The sequence below is a fragment of the Ruditapes philippinarum genome, unplaced genomic scaffold (assembly GCF_026571515.1).
Source record: "Ruditapes philippinarum isolate M1 unplaced genomic scaffold, ASM2657151v2 ctg5514_1_1_1_1, whole genome shotgun sequence".
Lineage (NCBI taxonomy): Eukaryota > Metazoa > Mollusca > Bivalvia > Venerida > Veneridae > Ruditapes > Ruditapes philippinarum.
The window spans coordinates 64,132-79,813 of record NW_026855379.1 but is presented as its reverse complement, the minus strand read 5'-3'; the positions used below and the strand labels follow the sequence as shown (position 1 = coordinate 79,813).

Below are 15,682 nucleotides of genomic sequence, written 5' to 3'. Positions count from 1 at the left end.
CGTTGGTATGACATTTTTTTCTTTAACACAGTGTAAATGCATTTTCTGGGAACAAATAGGATTCTTTTATTTCATTAGCAATGTTCTTACTTTATTCCAAATGTTCATTCAAATGTAAGATAACCAGAAGAAGTCTAAGTCAATGGTGAATGCAACTTTTCATTGTGAAAAACAAAAAGTAAGAAACTCTGTTATTGTCGGACATATTTATACATTTTTTTTCTCATAATTTGTCCCATTATTTTACATTTATTGTACTTTACAAAGCATATTACTCTTAGAAATTTTATGACTTTAAAATAAAACCAAAAGAGTAAGAACTTTGAGCTTTTAACATCTAGTGTAACATTTGTCCCCCGAAAAAATGAAACATTCGCCCCCCTGATACAATTCTTTTCTGGATTATCTAACAAGAAATATACATAAGAAAGTCCTATAATTTCTACTGTTTTAAAAGAAATGTGTATGCATTTTTGATTTAAGTATGATTTGGTGTACCTATCCTTGTGTTTTCTCTCTTTGTTTCTAACATGTTTGAAAATTTCATTAATTTTTTGTGGGAAAAATACTGAAAATTTGACAGCAAATATTTTTATATCTGAGATAAATTTTCCGGATTTTTTTGGTGAAATTTATCAGAATACATAATGTTTTAATAAAATTAAGAGAAATAATACAATTTTTATTATAAACTGTTAAATATTCAGACTTTAAGTACATCTTTGTAACATCCGTCCCCTACCCACACAGTCCACAAATGCTAACAAAATTGGCCCATTTACTGTGCAGCAGGCATTATTAAATTTTTCAAAAAACTTTTATTTTAATACTACTTTTAATATATATTTCATTTATTAATGCACCAAGAAAGAAGTCCATTTCTCCGGCATATAATCTTTCAAAACATTAAAAAATGAAGTGTAAAATAAAACTTTAAGTATGACACTATATTCAATATATATAATTAATTCTATTTTGTTAAATAATTGTAATTTATAACCAATTGTGTCAATTTATGCAAAATATCCCAAAATATTTTCGAATTAAACAAATCTTGAACCACAGCTGCAAAAATACCTCTCGCATGCTTATTTTTAAAGAAGCAAACTTGCACAGTATACAGTCCTTGCTTTGGGCCTTGTACGCATTATTTAAAAGTTTAACTGACCGAAATATTCAAATCAGTCATTAACATTTTAATAGCATACTGATAAATTACGTTGTCTCAAATTTGTGTTAATTGTCTAATCAAGGAAAACAAATAATTTTATCTTTGCGATGTAGCCGGTTTAAACCAGCCATAACTGCTTTCAGACGTAGGCCGTATCAAAATAGTATTATCCCCCTTTATAAATTCTACTCTTTAATAAGGAGGTAATCGAGCACTTGTCCGTCAAAACAAAACAATATTTTAGGTACAAGAAAAATGTTTTTATTAACATCGTAGAGGTCTCGTTGCATTAAAAATCATGTCAGCGTGCACGAGGAATACGTTCATTACCAGGAGAGACAGAGAGACCGGCTGCAAATTACGAGCAGGTGACATAGCGAGATCAAATCTAAGTTTATCTTCAAACATCAAAGCCCATCACACCTGGGATCCCAGGAAAACAATCAGTGATACTGATCACGGTGGAATTTTCAACTTCGACTTTTCAAAAGATGGGTAAATAGATAATGATTTCTTTAACGTAAGCTTCACTTTAATTCAAATACACATTGCCAAAATTGTTTCTGTTTTGGAAGAAAATACTAAGTTTACTGTTATCATGGTTATAATCACGGATTTATATTACAAGGATCGGACACTTCCCTTTAGCTTAAAGTCGCGTCGCGCGTATGCGCGGAATCGCACATAGGATAAAGGTGGACAGAATGAGAGATGGCGGAACGCGCGGATTGCGAAATATGATAGATTTTCACAAGAGTATGTGGTGTTATTGCAGCTTTGTCTGTCCGTCCGTCCGTCCGTCCGTCCGTCTGTTAGCAATTTGGTTTCCGGAGCATAACTTAAGTTCCATTTGGCCCACAATATTCAAACTTCATAGGAAGATTGTCCATATTGGGTAGAAGACCCCTATTGATTTTGGGGTCATAAGGTCAAAGGTCAAGGTCACTATGACCTTAAAACTGAAAACGTTAGCAATTTGGTTTCCGGAGCATAACTTAAGTTCCATTTGGCCTACAATATTCAAACTTCATAGGATGATTGTCCATATTGGGTAGAAGACCCCTATTGATTTTGGGGTCATAAGGTCAAAGGTCAAGGTCACTATGACCTTAAAACTGAAAACAGTTTCCGGAGCATAACTTAAGTTCCATTTGGCTTACAGTGTTCAAACTTCATAGGATGATTGTCCATATTGGGTAAAAGACCCCTATTGATTTTGGGGTCACAAGGTCAAAGGTCAAGGTCACTATGACCTTAAAACTGAAAACAGTTTTCCGGAGCATAACTTAAGTTCCATTTGGCCCACAGTGTTCAAACTTCATAGGATGATTGTCCATATTGGGTAGAAGACCCCTATTGATTTTGGGGTCAAAGGTCAAGGTCACTATGACATTAAAACTGAAAACAGTTTCCGGAGCATAACTTAAGTTCCATTTGTCCTACAGTGTTCAAACTTCATAGGATGATTGTCCATATTTGGTAGAAGACCCCTATAGATTTTGGGGTCACAGGTCAAAGGTCAAGGTCACTATGACCTTAAAACTGAAAACAGTTTCCGGAGCATAACTTAAGTTCCATTTGGCCCACAGTGTTCAAACTTCATAGGATGATTGTCCATATTGGGTAGAAGACCCCTATTGATTTTGGGGTCAAAGGTCAAGGTCACTATGACATTAAAACTGAAAACAGTTTCCGGAGCATAACTTAAGTTCCATTTGTCCTACAGTGTTCAAACTTTCATAGGATGATTGTCCATATTTGGTAGAAGACCCCTATAGATTTTGGGGTCACAGGTCAAAGGTCAAGGTCACTATGACCTTAAAACTGAAAACAGTTTCCGGAGCATAACTTAAGTTCCATTTGGCCCACAGTGTTCAAATTTCATAGGATGATGGTCCATATTGGGTATAAGACCCCAATTGATTTTGGGGTCAAAGGTCAAGGTCACTATGACCTTAAACTGAAAACAGTTTCCGGAGCATAACTTAGGTTCCATTTGGCCAACAGTGTTCAAACTTCATAGGATGATTGTCCATATTGGGTAGAAGACCATTATTGATTTTGGGGTCACAAGATCAAAGGTTACTATTACTTAGAAATTGAAAACAGTTTCATTAGCATTACTTAAGTTCAATTTGGCCCACAATATTTAAACTTCATAGGATGATTGTCCATATTAGGTAGAAGACTCCTATTGATTTTGGGGTCACAAGGTCAATATTACCTAAAAACTGAAAACAGTTGTCGGAACATAACTTAAGTATCATTTGGCCTACTGTGTTTAAACTTCATAGTATGATTGTCCATATTGGGTAAAAGACCGCTAATGATTTTGGGGTCACAAGGTCAAAGGTCAAGGTCACTTTTACCTTAGAATTGAAAACAGTTTCTGGGGCATAACTTAAAGTTCCATTTGGACCACAATATTGAAACTTCAAAGGAGGATTGTTATTTGAAGGAGGTAATACTTTATTTTAGTCCCATGTCTTACAAATGCTTCATCTTTACTAAAAAAAAAAACAACACTTTCGGGCATATAATGCTCCGCCTAGCGGTGCTCTTGTTTTATTTGATTACCTGTATATTAGTATAAATATAGTAAATATTCTACTAATTAGTGTATTAAATATATTTTCAGATCATTCTAGACAAGCGTTCATATATAGATGAATTCATTAGATTGGCAAGGAAGAAACTTTTATTTGCATACGGAACAGCTGTTTTATAATATTTTTGAAACAGCTTTTTTTCATATTTATCCTTCACAATTCACGTCAAATGATTTATTTGTCATATGTTTATTTTCATTAGTTTTCAAAGAAAGGGCTATACAAATTTAGTTGTATATTTTCTATTTCATTTATAAATGTTAATAAAGAAAATAGGTTTACATTTTACATTGTATTTATATATATCCTCTTCAGAATCATTTTCTTATCACACATACCATGGACTGTAGTTAAAGACCGCGCAAATACATAATATACATTCAAATTCTATTTGTTTTTGAAGATTGAGTGTTGCAATTATCACATGTAACCTGGTAATGAAAGTTTGAAAATAAAGTTTTTCAATTATCACTTGTTACCTGGTAATTAACCGCCTTCAAAAGTAATTAAACTTCAAAGAAATTTAAGCGCTGTGTAAAAAATAATCAAAAGTTACTTTTATTTCGCATAATACTGACTCAAACTGTTAAGATTTTTATTGTTTTTCTAGCGTTATTTTAAAATATATCAAAAATATATCTTTCTACAGGCATTCAAAAAGAATATTTAAAATATACGAGGCCGGAATCGAGACAGCCACACGAGAGTACTTTTAAAACTGTTACGATGATTATCTACTTCACTGCACCGACTTTTGAAAACAGATTTACAAAAAAATAATAATGATATAAATGATGAAGGAAATTTAAATTTTCCATGAATATGGCAATATAAAAATCTTGGCAATATTTTGTACTAAAAAATGAATAAATTTTCTTCACGTGTTGAGCGAATTGTAAAGCCCGCAATACATTTCCCCTCAAACAATTGTGCGTTAATAAATTTGACTACATAACCCAATAAATCTTAAATATTGCATCTTTGATCATCTGTGAATAACTTACATCGGCTTATTTTTTATTTTGAAATTGAATTTATTATGTTACCATAATAATAAATTTCAAATACCTGCTTTTTATATAAAAAATGAAAATTTACCGCGGATATTTTTTCAAGTTAATTTTTTAATCGTCGTTGCGGACAGATAAACTGTACCTTTAAAAAATAAATTAGATATTTGAATTAAACAAGTATTTTTCTTCAAAATAAACTTTAAATTTCCAAAATCGTATAATAAATGGAAAAGCTATATGGTATTTTGTAAAGTAGGTATCCGTTGCGAACGGGCATTTACGCTTAGCGATCGATGTACCTTTATCGGATGCACGACAAGATATTTAAGCATTTATATAGGGTTAACTGGGAGTGTCCGATCCCTGTAATATAAATCCGTGTTATAATTAACACACACAAAAACAAAGTTACTCAAAGTTAATTGTTGTCACAATATTGTTATGCTTTAAATTAAAATTGCCTATTGAGTTCATGTTTACAAAAGATCTAATAGTTAGTTATATTTAAGTGTTATTTTAATCAAAAATATTTTTTTAAGTGAAATAATGTGATAATTGCACATATGGATCAACAAATACAAAAACACCTTAATTCAAAACAACTATAAAGAAGATAAGATAGCTGAAATGATAGAACTTAAAGTACTGAGTTTTAAGTCATTGACAAAAAAGTGAAATCCCCTTTTAAATTTATTTTTAATTAAATTTAAGGTCGATTTTAGTTCAATTAAATTCAATATTTTAGGTCTATTTTAGTGTATCATAGGTATCAAAATAATTTTGGTATAAAAAGGGAGTGAAATGTCTTGGTGTGAACCGTCTTGGTGTGAACTGTCTCAATAGTGAAACGTCTGTCTACACTTCATCTCTAGACACTGCACTCCTCAAATTTAAAGACACTTTATCCCACAAAACACTTCAACCCTCAAAACACTTCACCCTCCCCAAAATTATTCGTAACAAACATTATGATGCTCCACTGTGAGTGTCACTTTATTCTTATACTGTCTTACTGAATAGTTTAATAATTAAGGCTGGTATGATTGTTAAGAATAAGATGATTAAGAATAAGATGATGTACAGATATTGAATACAGTGGGTTTTAAGACAAATTAAGGACATTCATGGTAGATTTCCTATAGACCTATATACAGAATTAAAACTGTTCAAAAGAATGTCTTTTACTTTAGATTTGGTATGTTGTTAGAATATGATGACAGAAATATTTTAAGCAAAAAAAGTTGGGTGTCAATTTTTCATGATCTGACTTTTGAGTTATCTGCCCTTGAATGATAATTATTTACTTATATGAGGTCATTTCAAGGGTAGATAACTTAAACATATGTCTCCAAAATAGTTTTTTTGTGGTTTTGTTTTTGTTTTTTTACTATATGAGTACATGTATGTTGTTGTTGTTTTTTTTGTGTGTTTCACAATACATAATAATATGCAATTCCATGAATAATTTTTGTTTCAGTTTTTCAGTTTGAATAAAGGGACTTGAAATTCTTTAAAATTAGACCATTTTTAGCTTGACTATATGAAGTATATGGAAAGCTGTGCTACTCATCCTGGTATAAGCATCCATGAAGAGATTGACTTCTGATTTCAAATTGTTGTCTTTTCCTTTAGAGCATAGAAATGTCTGTTTAACTTTTATTGTTACATGGGTCACATGCATATTACATGGTGCAATTTAGGTGCTTTCTTGATACTGATACATAAATATATTTATGTCTTAATTGATATTATTTCCTTAGTTTTGTCTTCCTTTACTTCATCACTCTCACCTCTGACATATCTTGTTTAAAAAACAAAAATGGCATAGGTTAGAGAAAAGGGGGAAAATAAGCAGTCCGCTCTTTAAATTTGTTCTTGAAATTTTGCTCAAAACAAGGAAAGCTTCATGAAAAAAAAATGTAAGAAGAAAAAATTATCTATAGAAAAACAGAAGAAGATTGAACTTTCATATAAAATTATTGATAGATTTCATGAAGAAACAAAACATTGTCCAAACACCAAAATTCTATTTGCATAAGTCTTTGAATTATTGCCCTTCCTACTTTTTTTTGCATACTAGTTCTTGCACTAAGTAATTTTTCATATTCAATTTTTTGTCTAGACAAGAACTTTATAATTATAATTATAACTGCAAATAGTATATTGCATTTTGGATGTTTATAGTGATTCCAAGAAAACAATTATAAAATTGATTTTCAATATGATGATGTATGCATGTATATGATGTACATGTATGTATGTAACTTACAATCAGCAGTGCTAAATGAATTAGAGTTAATATACATGTATATCTAAATTGTACTTATTCTTTGTATAATTGGATTTAATGAACTGGATAATTTGAGCATCATACTTGATATTTTAAGTATGAATAAATGACCAAATGTCATTAATCATGTAAAAATAATGTCAAAATAATATTTTAAATGTCGTATTAATCATTAAAGGTTTACTTTTTGCTACTCATTTTGTGAGCTTTGAATCAATCATATAAATGTTCTGAGATAAATAAGAAGCTTCTATAATGAATTCAGTCAAGTGATTTGTATCATTTGGGTCTATGTTGATCATGGCCTTGACATAAGTTTTAAAATATCCAAACACTCTGTGTCATTATCGGAAAAGTCATTTTAACAAAATTGGTAAGCATTGGATTTCATAAAGAAATGTTCACTATTTGTTGTTTGAGACGAACAAAAATCAAGTGATTCCATGTAACTTTTTTCATTGTTAATGCAAACACAGGTTATCGACATGGGACCAAGCCCTATCCCCAGGGTACCTCCTCCCAGGACCCTCTATACTACCCATATATACTTCAACCAATTCAAAATACACATGTACATGTCAAAACAAAATCAAACAATTGTAACAATATATCACTGATCCTATAAAGTATATAGTCCTGGGGGTGGTTTTCTAGGGGTAGGGCTTGATCTCACGTCTATAACCTGTGAATGCAAAAGGCATGAGGATCACTGTCAAAAACAGTTATTTATTAGTAATTGAGGCCCATTCATTAAATGAATACAAACATGAAATGGAAATGATTTTACAAGTTTTAGAACTTCTTATAACTTCTTATAGTTGCAGAGTTGTAATTAATACACATACATTTAATTTCCGGGAGAAACAATTTAAATAAACACATAATTATGAATAAAATAGGCTAGTCAAACTCCAAGTATGCGAAATCTTTTAAAAAACAAAAAATAATATGTGTAACAAAAAAACAACAACAACAAACAAACAATAAAAACAAATTTGAACTACTTGTTCACAATGAAAATAAATCTGTACTATCTTAATTAATAAACACTCTAAAAGTTGCTTTTATATTGTGGACATTAAAAGCCTTTGTAAAGTAATTATGGTCTATGGAATAATAGACAATGGCATTAAAAGTTTGTATTAAAGACTTTCTGGGTGGAGAAAAGTGTTTTTATTTCCTTTTGTTTATGAATTATTTAAGAGATTTGCCAAAAGCACACAGTCATAGGGTCACCATACAAAATATTTGTAGATGACCCTGATTAAGGACATTGATCTTGTTTTCATAAATACTAGAGTAGAAAGATTAAAATTTGTCACCCTTTTCAGGTCAAATTATATCTTTGTTTATTTTATTAGCTCAGAGATAAAACCATTTATTTGTAAGCATCATTTGATGTACAGTCACCTTAGTGAACTGTTTGTGAAAACTTTATCTGTTATGATGCAATCATATAATGTGACTGTTTGCTTATAACATTAAGTCTGAAAAACTTATTTACCTTCATTCAAGTTCATCGCCCAAACTTAAACTAGAACACTGGATGCTTTTTGTGAAATTTGTGAAAAAGGGGCTCTAGAGGGGGTACTAACATCAAGCCTTTAGGCTTATTAAGAAGCAAAGAACAAATGCATAAATTTAGTCAGAAATGTACATTGTCCTGTATTCTTTTTTGCCAGTTGGAAGCAGTAGCTGTACTTGCCCTTACAAAATAACAAGCAAACATCAAGTAAGGAAATTTTGTTAGAGAACGCTTTGATGTCAGAATGGGTGCTTATCACTTAACAGCTTAAGAATATGTTGTGATATATAGCATGTGCGCTTATTGGAAAAAACTTGGTAATGAACTTGCCCTGTGATGACTGTAGACCTGCTTACTGTATAGCGTATATTCAACGGATTTTGATGTATAATATCATATATGTTAAAACACGGCACAAAACAGTACTAGATCTGATCTGAATATTTGTATTATTTTTTCAGATCAATACTTGGAGCTGCCTGTGAAAGGAAAAGTGTACTATTGTTTGATCCATTCAATGGTAAGAAGGTGGCCACCAAATTAAATGCCCATACAGACTGTGTGAACTGCGTAAAGTAAGTAATTGCAATAGTCATAATGATAACTACACTTTAAAAGTTGAATCTTTTTCTATAATATGAAGTTATGTGTTATTTCGTCATTCTATGAGACCTTGATTGCAGCAGCACAGCATTGTTGTATCATTATTTGAAGGTTATCGGGTTTTATCACATACCAAAACCGATTTTGCGACTCTGTAAAAACAGTATTGCACGGCCCTGCATATATTTTGATGTGACATCATTTGCATTATACAAACATAGTCTAAAGACGCGCTAAATGTTAGCGTAACACTAGGCACGTCATTGAAAACTTATTCTTTTTCACTTTAAACAATTTTATTTTGGATATGTAATAAAGAGAGTTCAATACTGAATTTATTGAAGTCATTAAATAAAATAATATAATGCTTGCCAGAGGCTCACATAATATATCAACTAGTTCAATAAATTCAGTATTAAACTTACACTTATTTAATATCTTGTATCTCATAATAGTTTTGTATTGGACTCTTGACAGTATTATATCATATGTATATTACAATACTATATCTTAAAATTTTGATGTAAATGTTGTAACTTAATACATATACACAGCTTTTGTAAGGATTTTATTAAGAATGCAATATTTTTGAATTGGTGAGTTCATTTCATGGTTAATTTTGACATGTGTCAGGTTGAAGGCTGCACAATTGTTTTAACTATACCAGTCAAATAAGAGCTTGCTTTAAGAGCAAAATTTTTACTTCAATTTTTTGTAAATTTTAGCTCACATTTGGTTGCAGACTGCAAAATATGTCAGATAAAGTTTAGATTTATGGACAGATAATTTGTTAATTTCATTTGCAGATTTTTAGATGATCGTTTATTTGCAACAAATTAATTACTTTAATTTGCAGGTTTTAATTGCAATAAATTTATTAATTTTATTTGCAGATTTTTAGATGATCGTTTATTTGCAACATGTTCAGATGACACGACAGTTGCATTATGGGACACCCGCTACCTAAAACATAATGTTCAAACATTTCGTGGTCACTCAAACTGGGTCAAGAACATAGAATACGATTCTAAGCAGGGTATATTATTGACATCTGGGTTTGATGGCTGTATTTATACATGGAATATTAACAGGTGAGATTATAATCATTATTCATGAAATTCTTCTTTAACCTGTTGAACTTCTTAAATGGACTTGTCCTGCTTCCATATTTAGTTTAAGTAAAAGTTGTCATATGTAAAAATGACAATTTATTCAAATCATAATATAAAGCCAAAAGTGTTGAAAAGTGGCAAAAACACTTTGCAACTTGCCATATTTAAAATGTCACAAGTAGTTGCAACTCACCATGTTTAAAATGTCACAGGTAGATTTTGACATTTAGGGTAAATGGCATCATAAGGTTATACACTAATCTTCTATAAAGTAATATGTTATGGTTTTTATGTTGTATTACATATGTACATTGAAAACAAGCTTTGTCATGCAATAAAAACATATTTAAATTTGCTTAAGGAATCTGAATTGATTGTGTTAAGTTAAGAAAAAAACACTTCCATTATAGCTTAATAATGATGGAAGCTTCAAGCTTTATTTGAAACAGTCATATATCCCCTTCCTGTAATTAACTTGTACTGGTGTCAAATGAAACCCTTGATCCATATGTTGAGAGACAGGCTCTTAACCACTAGTCAACAGGTGCTTGAAACAATCTTTTTTATGCTCTATATGGGCTATATACTGTAATCTTAATATACAATGTACATATATAGGCCGATTATGTAAAATATTTGATTATGTGACTTGCACCTGTGCACTAGTCTGCAGTTTGATTTGAAATTTTGAAGTTTTTTTAATCCATCTGTTATCAGGTTCATTTATTTACTTCAATTAATGTTGCAAATATGTTTATATAAATCATGCATAATGTATATAAACATGCATATGCTGCAATTTAAATTTTGTTTTCAGGTACAGTACTGAGGAGTCATCAAACAAAGTGTTTTACACCAGTGGTCTAATGAGGTCAAAATTGTCTCCCGATTTCTCTAAACTCATCATATCCACACATGAGGGCTACATAATAGTTGTACATAACCTTGATCTCTCTACATTGGGTAAGATTTATAGTTATCTCTTGTATAAAGTAAAGAGATGGTCATTCTAACCTGTCTTTTCAGAGGATAAAAACAGGTTCATTTTAACATTTCAATGTTATATTTTGTGAAAATTTGTTTTGATTTGTTTCAAACTGTGTTTTATACTATTTGTGTGGAGTTATGACTGTGATACCCTATGTACCAGTATGTAGATATATATATATATTAATATTTCTTTGTCAAATGAAAATTGACATTTTGAACTGTATAATATCACATTATGATATTAAACAATAATATTGTATAAATTATAAATATGTTATACAATATTTTTTATCAATATTCAGGTGAAGACCTAAAGGGGTTCAAGCCAAACATGTATCGGTTAATGCAGCGAAGCCAGACACCGTTGAGAATTGGTCTCATGTACAATCACGTGTTTGAACAAGAGAGGAACAGGGTACAGTTTATAGCTGACTGGCCAACAGGAAATGATGCCAATATCATATCATCTTTACAGGTGAGGAAATCTAGTTGTATTCAATACATCTATAGCTTGTATCAAGTCGGCCATATTTGTTTTGTTTTTTGCTGTATTTAGTTAGCATTAGACAGCAGTCAGTAAAAATTTTGCAGCTTGACTATTTGTTTAATACAAGTAAAGTGGTAGACAAATCTTGAAAAATGCACGGATAAACTTCTGTGAACATTCTGTGAACATTGATTATTCCACACTGAGGAAAAATGTTTTTATCTACGATTTTCTTTTAGTATGAATTTTTGTTTCTTTTTATTTCAGGTTCATCCACAAGGCTGGTGCATGCTGTCCAGAAATACAGACTCTAGTGAAAATACAGAGGTGAGGCGTGATTTAAGATTCACACTGTAGTTTAATTTTCTGAATGTCAGCAAAAAACTGTTGTACTACTAGTGTACTAGCAAGCCCAGCAAAATCACATTATTTTTTACAGCTGTATTTTTGTTGAAAAATAACTAAAAGAAGTTCAGTAAATTAATTCTCTTTTTGTTTTAGAAATAAAAGATATAAAGTAAAATGAAAGTTATGTTGTACTAGCTTTCTGAGGCAATGCATTTTGCCACTCGCAGCATGTGAAAATTGATATCTTGCACGACCTTTGCTCTCACAAGATATCAATTTTTCAAACGATGCTGGAAGCAAAAAGCAAAGCATCAAAAAGCTACAACAACATCATATTCCATATTTATACACTTGAAATCTTGATTTTTTTATTGTTTGCAAGATTATGAACCAATAAGTGGGCAAAATTTTTAATTTATTTTAGCGTTGTTCCAGACTCATACTAGGAAGATAATTACAATCTACATACATTAACTTAACATCGATTTTATCAGATTCTGAACTTTTTATTTTGTGTGTTTATCATGTTAAAACTTAAAATCTGTATGCCTTGTAGTTTTTAAGACCAGTCTGACACCTGGTTTTACCTCAGTTCAGTTTTTCTTCCAATAAATTGTAACTGATACCAAATTAGGGAATTTGATTTAAGCCTTTTCTAATTTTAAACTGACATTTCCAATGGGATGCTCATGTTAATTGTAATATTGATGTTCCAATACAAATGTCATTTCTGCTGTTTCAGTGGACATGTGTGCATGAACTACTAGATGACTATCCTGAGAAAAAAGCGGCAAAACGTCCGTGGGAGATGGAACGTGTTACTCCTCATACATCGTCAGCTTATTGTACTTCTACAAACACTCCTGCCTACTCATCGTTAGCCCCATCAAATCAATCACGGACACGAAATTCTTCATCCAGTGAAAATCCATCAGAAAATGCCATGAATCAGTCGTCATCAAATAACATTAGTGGAAATTCATCCACTCGTGAACTAGCTGGAAACTCAAGTAACCAAGCGTTAAGGAGTTCTCAGGCACGTCAACTACCAGGTAACCAAGGAAGTCGAGGATCAGCAGATACAAACAGTTCCATTGACCGACCTGCCAGTAGAGATTCAATTTCACCAGATTCAAATGATGGAATATTTACACCAGCCCCTGTTGAAATCACAAGAGGCTCTCAGAATGAAACTAATGCAAGTCCCCCAGAAAGACGTGCTGCCACATCTCCTCAGGTTTCAGGGCCAATACATAATTCATTGATACAAATACGTCGTGGGGCCAGGCAAGAAGACGGGAGCTTTTCTTTTTCTATTTCTGTACATACCTCTAGTGGTAGGACCATTGAATTTAACCAGGATGATTTGGCATCAGATGATGAAGAATCAGGAGTTAGGATTGAAAGAATTATTCCTAACAATAATGCAGATCTTCCGCATGTGAATCTCAGTTCGGGTAACACAACTCGATCAATAGGTGATAATAGATCTGAACAGCAAGGAAACTCTGCATCTGGAGCAACTTCAGGGAGAGATGTTTCACCTAATGAAAGAACTAGAACAGAAACAGCAACTGACCAAACGCAAGACGAAGACACTAGTACAAATGTCATTGGAGAGTCCGCAACTGTAGGAAAGAGGTCTTGTCAGTGCAATCAGTAACAAATAATGATCATTCTGTTGGACCAGAAAGCGATAGTGACAGCGATTATGATCATAATTTACCAGGCTCGCTCATTGATCACACTATAGATGATTATTCAGACTTAGAAAACGAAAGTGACCATGATCTAATAGAGGAAGATAGATACGAGTTCAGTAATGACTCTGATGATGAGGCTGGAGCAGTTGGATCCAGCTTTGACATTGCATATACCAATGAAGAAACTGGTGGAGAAATAAACCTTACTATTCAAGATAGTGGTGGAGCCACAGCTAATGTTGAATCGGATCGTTTATTCAGAAACTCAGGTCTTCCGCGAATTAGACGCGCTGGCAGCTCTAGAAGCATAAGAGCAAATAGCAGCAATTCTCGTAGCTCGAATACAAGTTCATCTGGCTATTCCAGTTCTGTGAACACAAACGCGCAAAATTCTAGTCCACAAATTGCCAATTCACTTGATTCTCATTCTAGAAATAACTCGTTCATGTTTGTTCTTGAATCCAATACAGGGAATCGCAGGAGACGAATTCTTAATCTTAGTTACCTTGACAGTTATTCTGAGGTTGAGAATAATCAATTACAAAAAAACATTCATTGGAACAGGAAAAAACTGTTGGGGTATACAGAAGAATGCAATGTTGGGCGGGGCTTTATCAAAGAGGTTGGATTCAGTCATGATGGGAGGCTGATAAGCTCCCCTTTTGGTTTTGGGTTAAGGATTTTTGCCTTCGATTCCCTTTGCAATGAGTTATGTGACTGTATTCCATCAAGTCCTGTGAAGTTATATGAAGTGACCTGTTCTCTGGCTCATGTGAACTGTGTAGTGGCTACCAAATTTTCACCGGTACATAATTTAATTGTGTCAGGGTGTTTAGATGGAAAGATAGCCTTCCATCAGCCAGTTCTGTGAAAAATGTTAAATGTTGTCCTTTTTTAATTAATAGTATTTCTGTTATGAATGAAGTAAGGAGAACTGAAGGTAGGAAGATATGCTTTCAGGACATACACTACAAAAAATTTTGTACAAGTGTTGTATTAACTGTGGGCATTCTGTAAATTGTATATTAAACTTAGGCTATATAGAAATCTTTTTACATTGAAGATAATGTTCAACTGAATATCACACATATGTAGGATTTGAAAAAAACATTACAATTTGTAGGGGTGGTGTCTATAGAAATAAGCTAATGTCATTTAGTTTATAATAAGGGTAAACTATATCAAGCTATCTTATGAAAGGTTGGTGGTTCTACCCAGGTGCCTGTTCATACTAAGTGGTACCAGAAGCGTTCCTCCACCAGTAAAGCTGAAAAGATACCATTTCAAGTTTTCCGAAAAAAGTCAAGGCCCAAAAGAGTCCATAAAGCTCATTAAAAACATTAAAAAACGACATGATGATCAAAAAGGTATGGCAAATTACAAAGGGGATGAAAATTTTGAAATGCTATGAAACTAGAAAGTTATTTGAAACAAATAATGTTGTTTTTTCATTATCAAAGATTGACAATTTTATTAAAGTAATTAAGTTACTCTATTATCATTGTTCTTAAGAATATATTAGAATATTTTATAACTTTAGAATTTTTGAAAAAATAAATGCGATATCTTTATAGATGTAGTGTGATGAAGTAAATATATAATGTTAGATTTGGTATGGTACAGTTATTGTTGTAATGAAACACAAGATGTTTTAATCATATACACTGCCCTCCAAAAGTCCCTTCACAGACAACATTTTTTAAGATTTTTGGCTTTACTTATTTAAAACAAAGTTTTACCTCCATAGCCCAAGTAGTGGGCCGATGGCACAGCACTATTGCCAAGAATATCAATGTATCCAACGGCATTTAAGTTACCAGTAACTCTCGTG

The 15,682-nt window shown here is 32.1% G+C and overlaps 1 protein-coding gene and 1 long non-coding RNA gene across 2 annotated transcripts; both read left to right on the top strand.

Annotated features, from left to right (window-relative positions):
• The first annotated feature begins 1,351 nt into the window (after positions 1-1,351).
• On the top strand, positions 1,352-15,476 carry LOC132743126 (uncharacterized). Its single transcript, XM_060731648.1, is given in 8 exon segments — positions 1,352-1,666; positions 9,070-9,183; positions 10,105-10,302; positions 11,141-11,286; positions 11,616-11,788; positions 12,068-12,127; positions 12,891-13,782; positions 13,785-15,476. Coding segments are annotated over 8 exon segments (2,718 nt in total). The 5' UTR covers positions 1,352-1,469; the 3' UTR covers positions 14,723-15,476.
• Positions 2,741-3,669, top strand: LOC132743114 (uncharacterized). Its single transcript, XR_009627527.1, has 2 exons — positions 2,741-2,832; positions 2,978-3,669. It is a non-coding gene; the product is annotated as an uncharacterized LOC132743114 (long non-coding RNA).
• Positions 15,477-15,682: the final 206 nt, after the last annotated feature.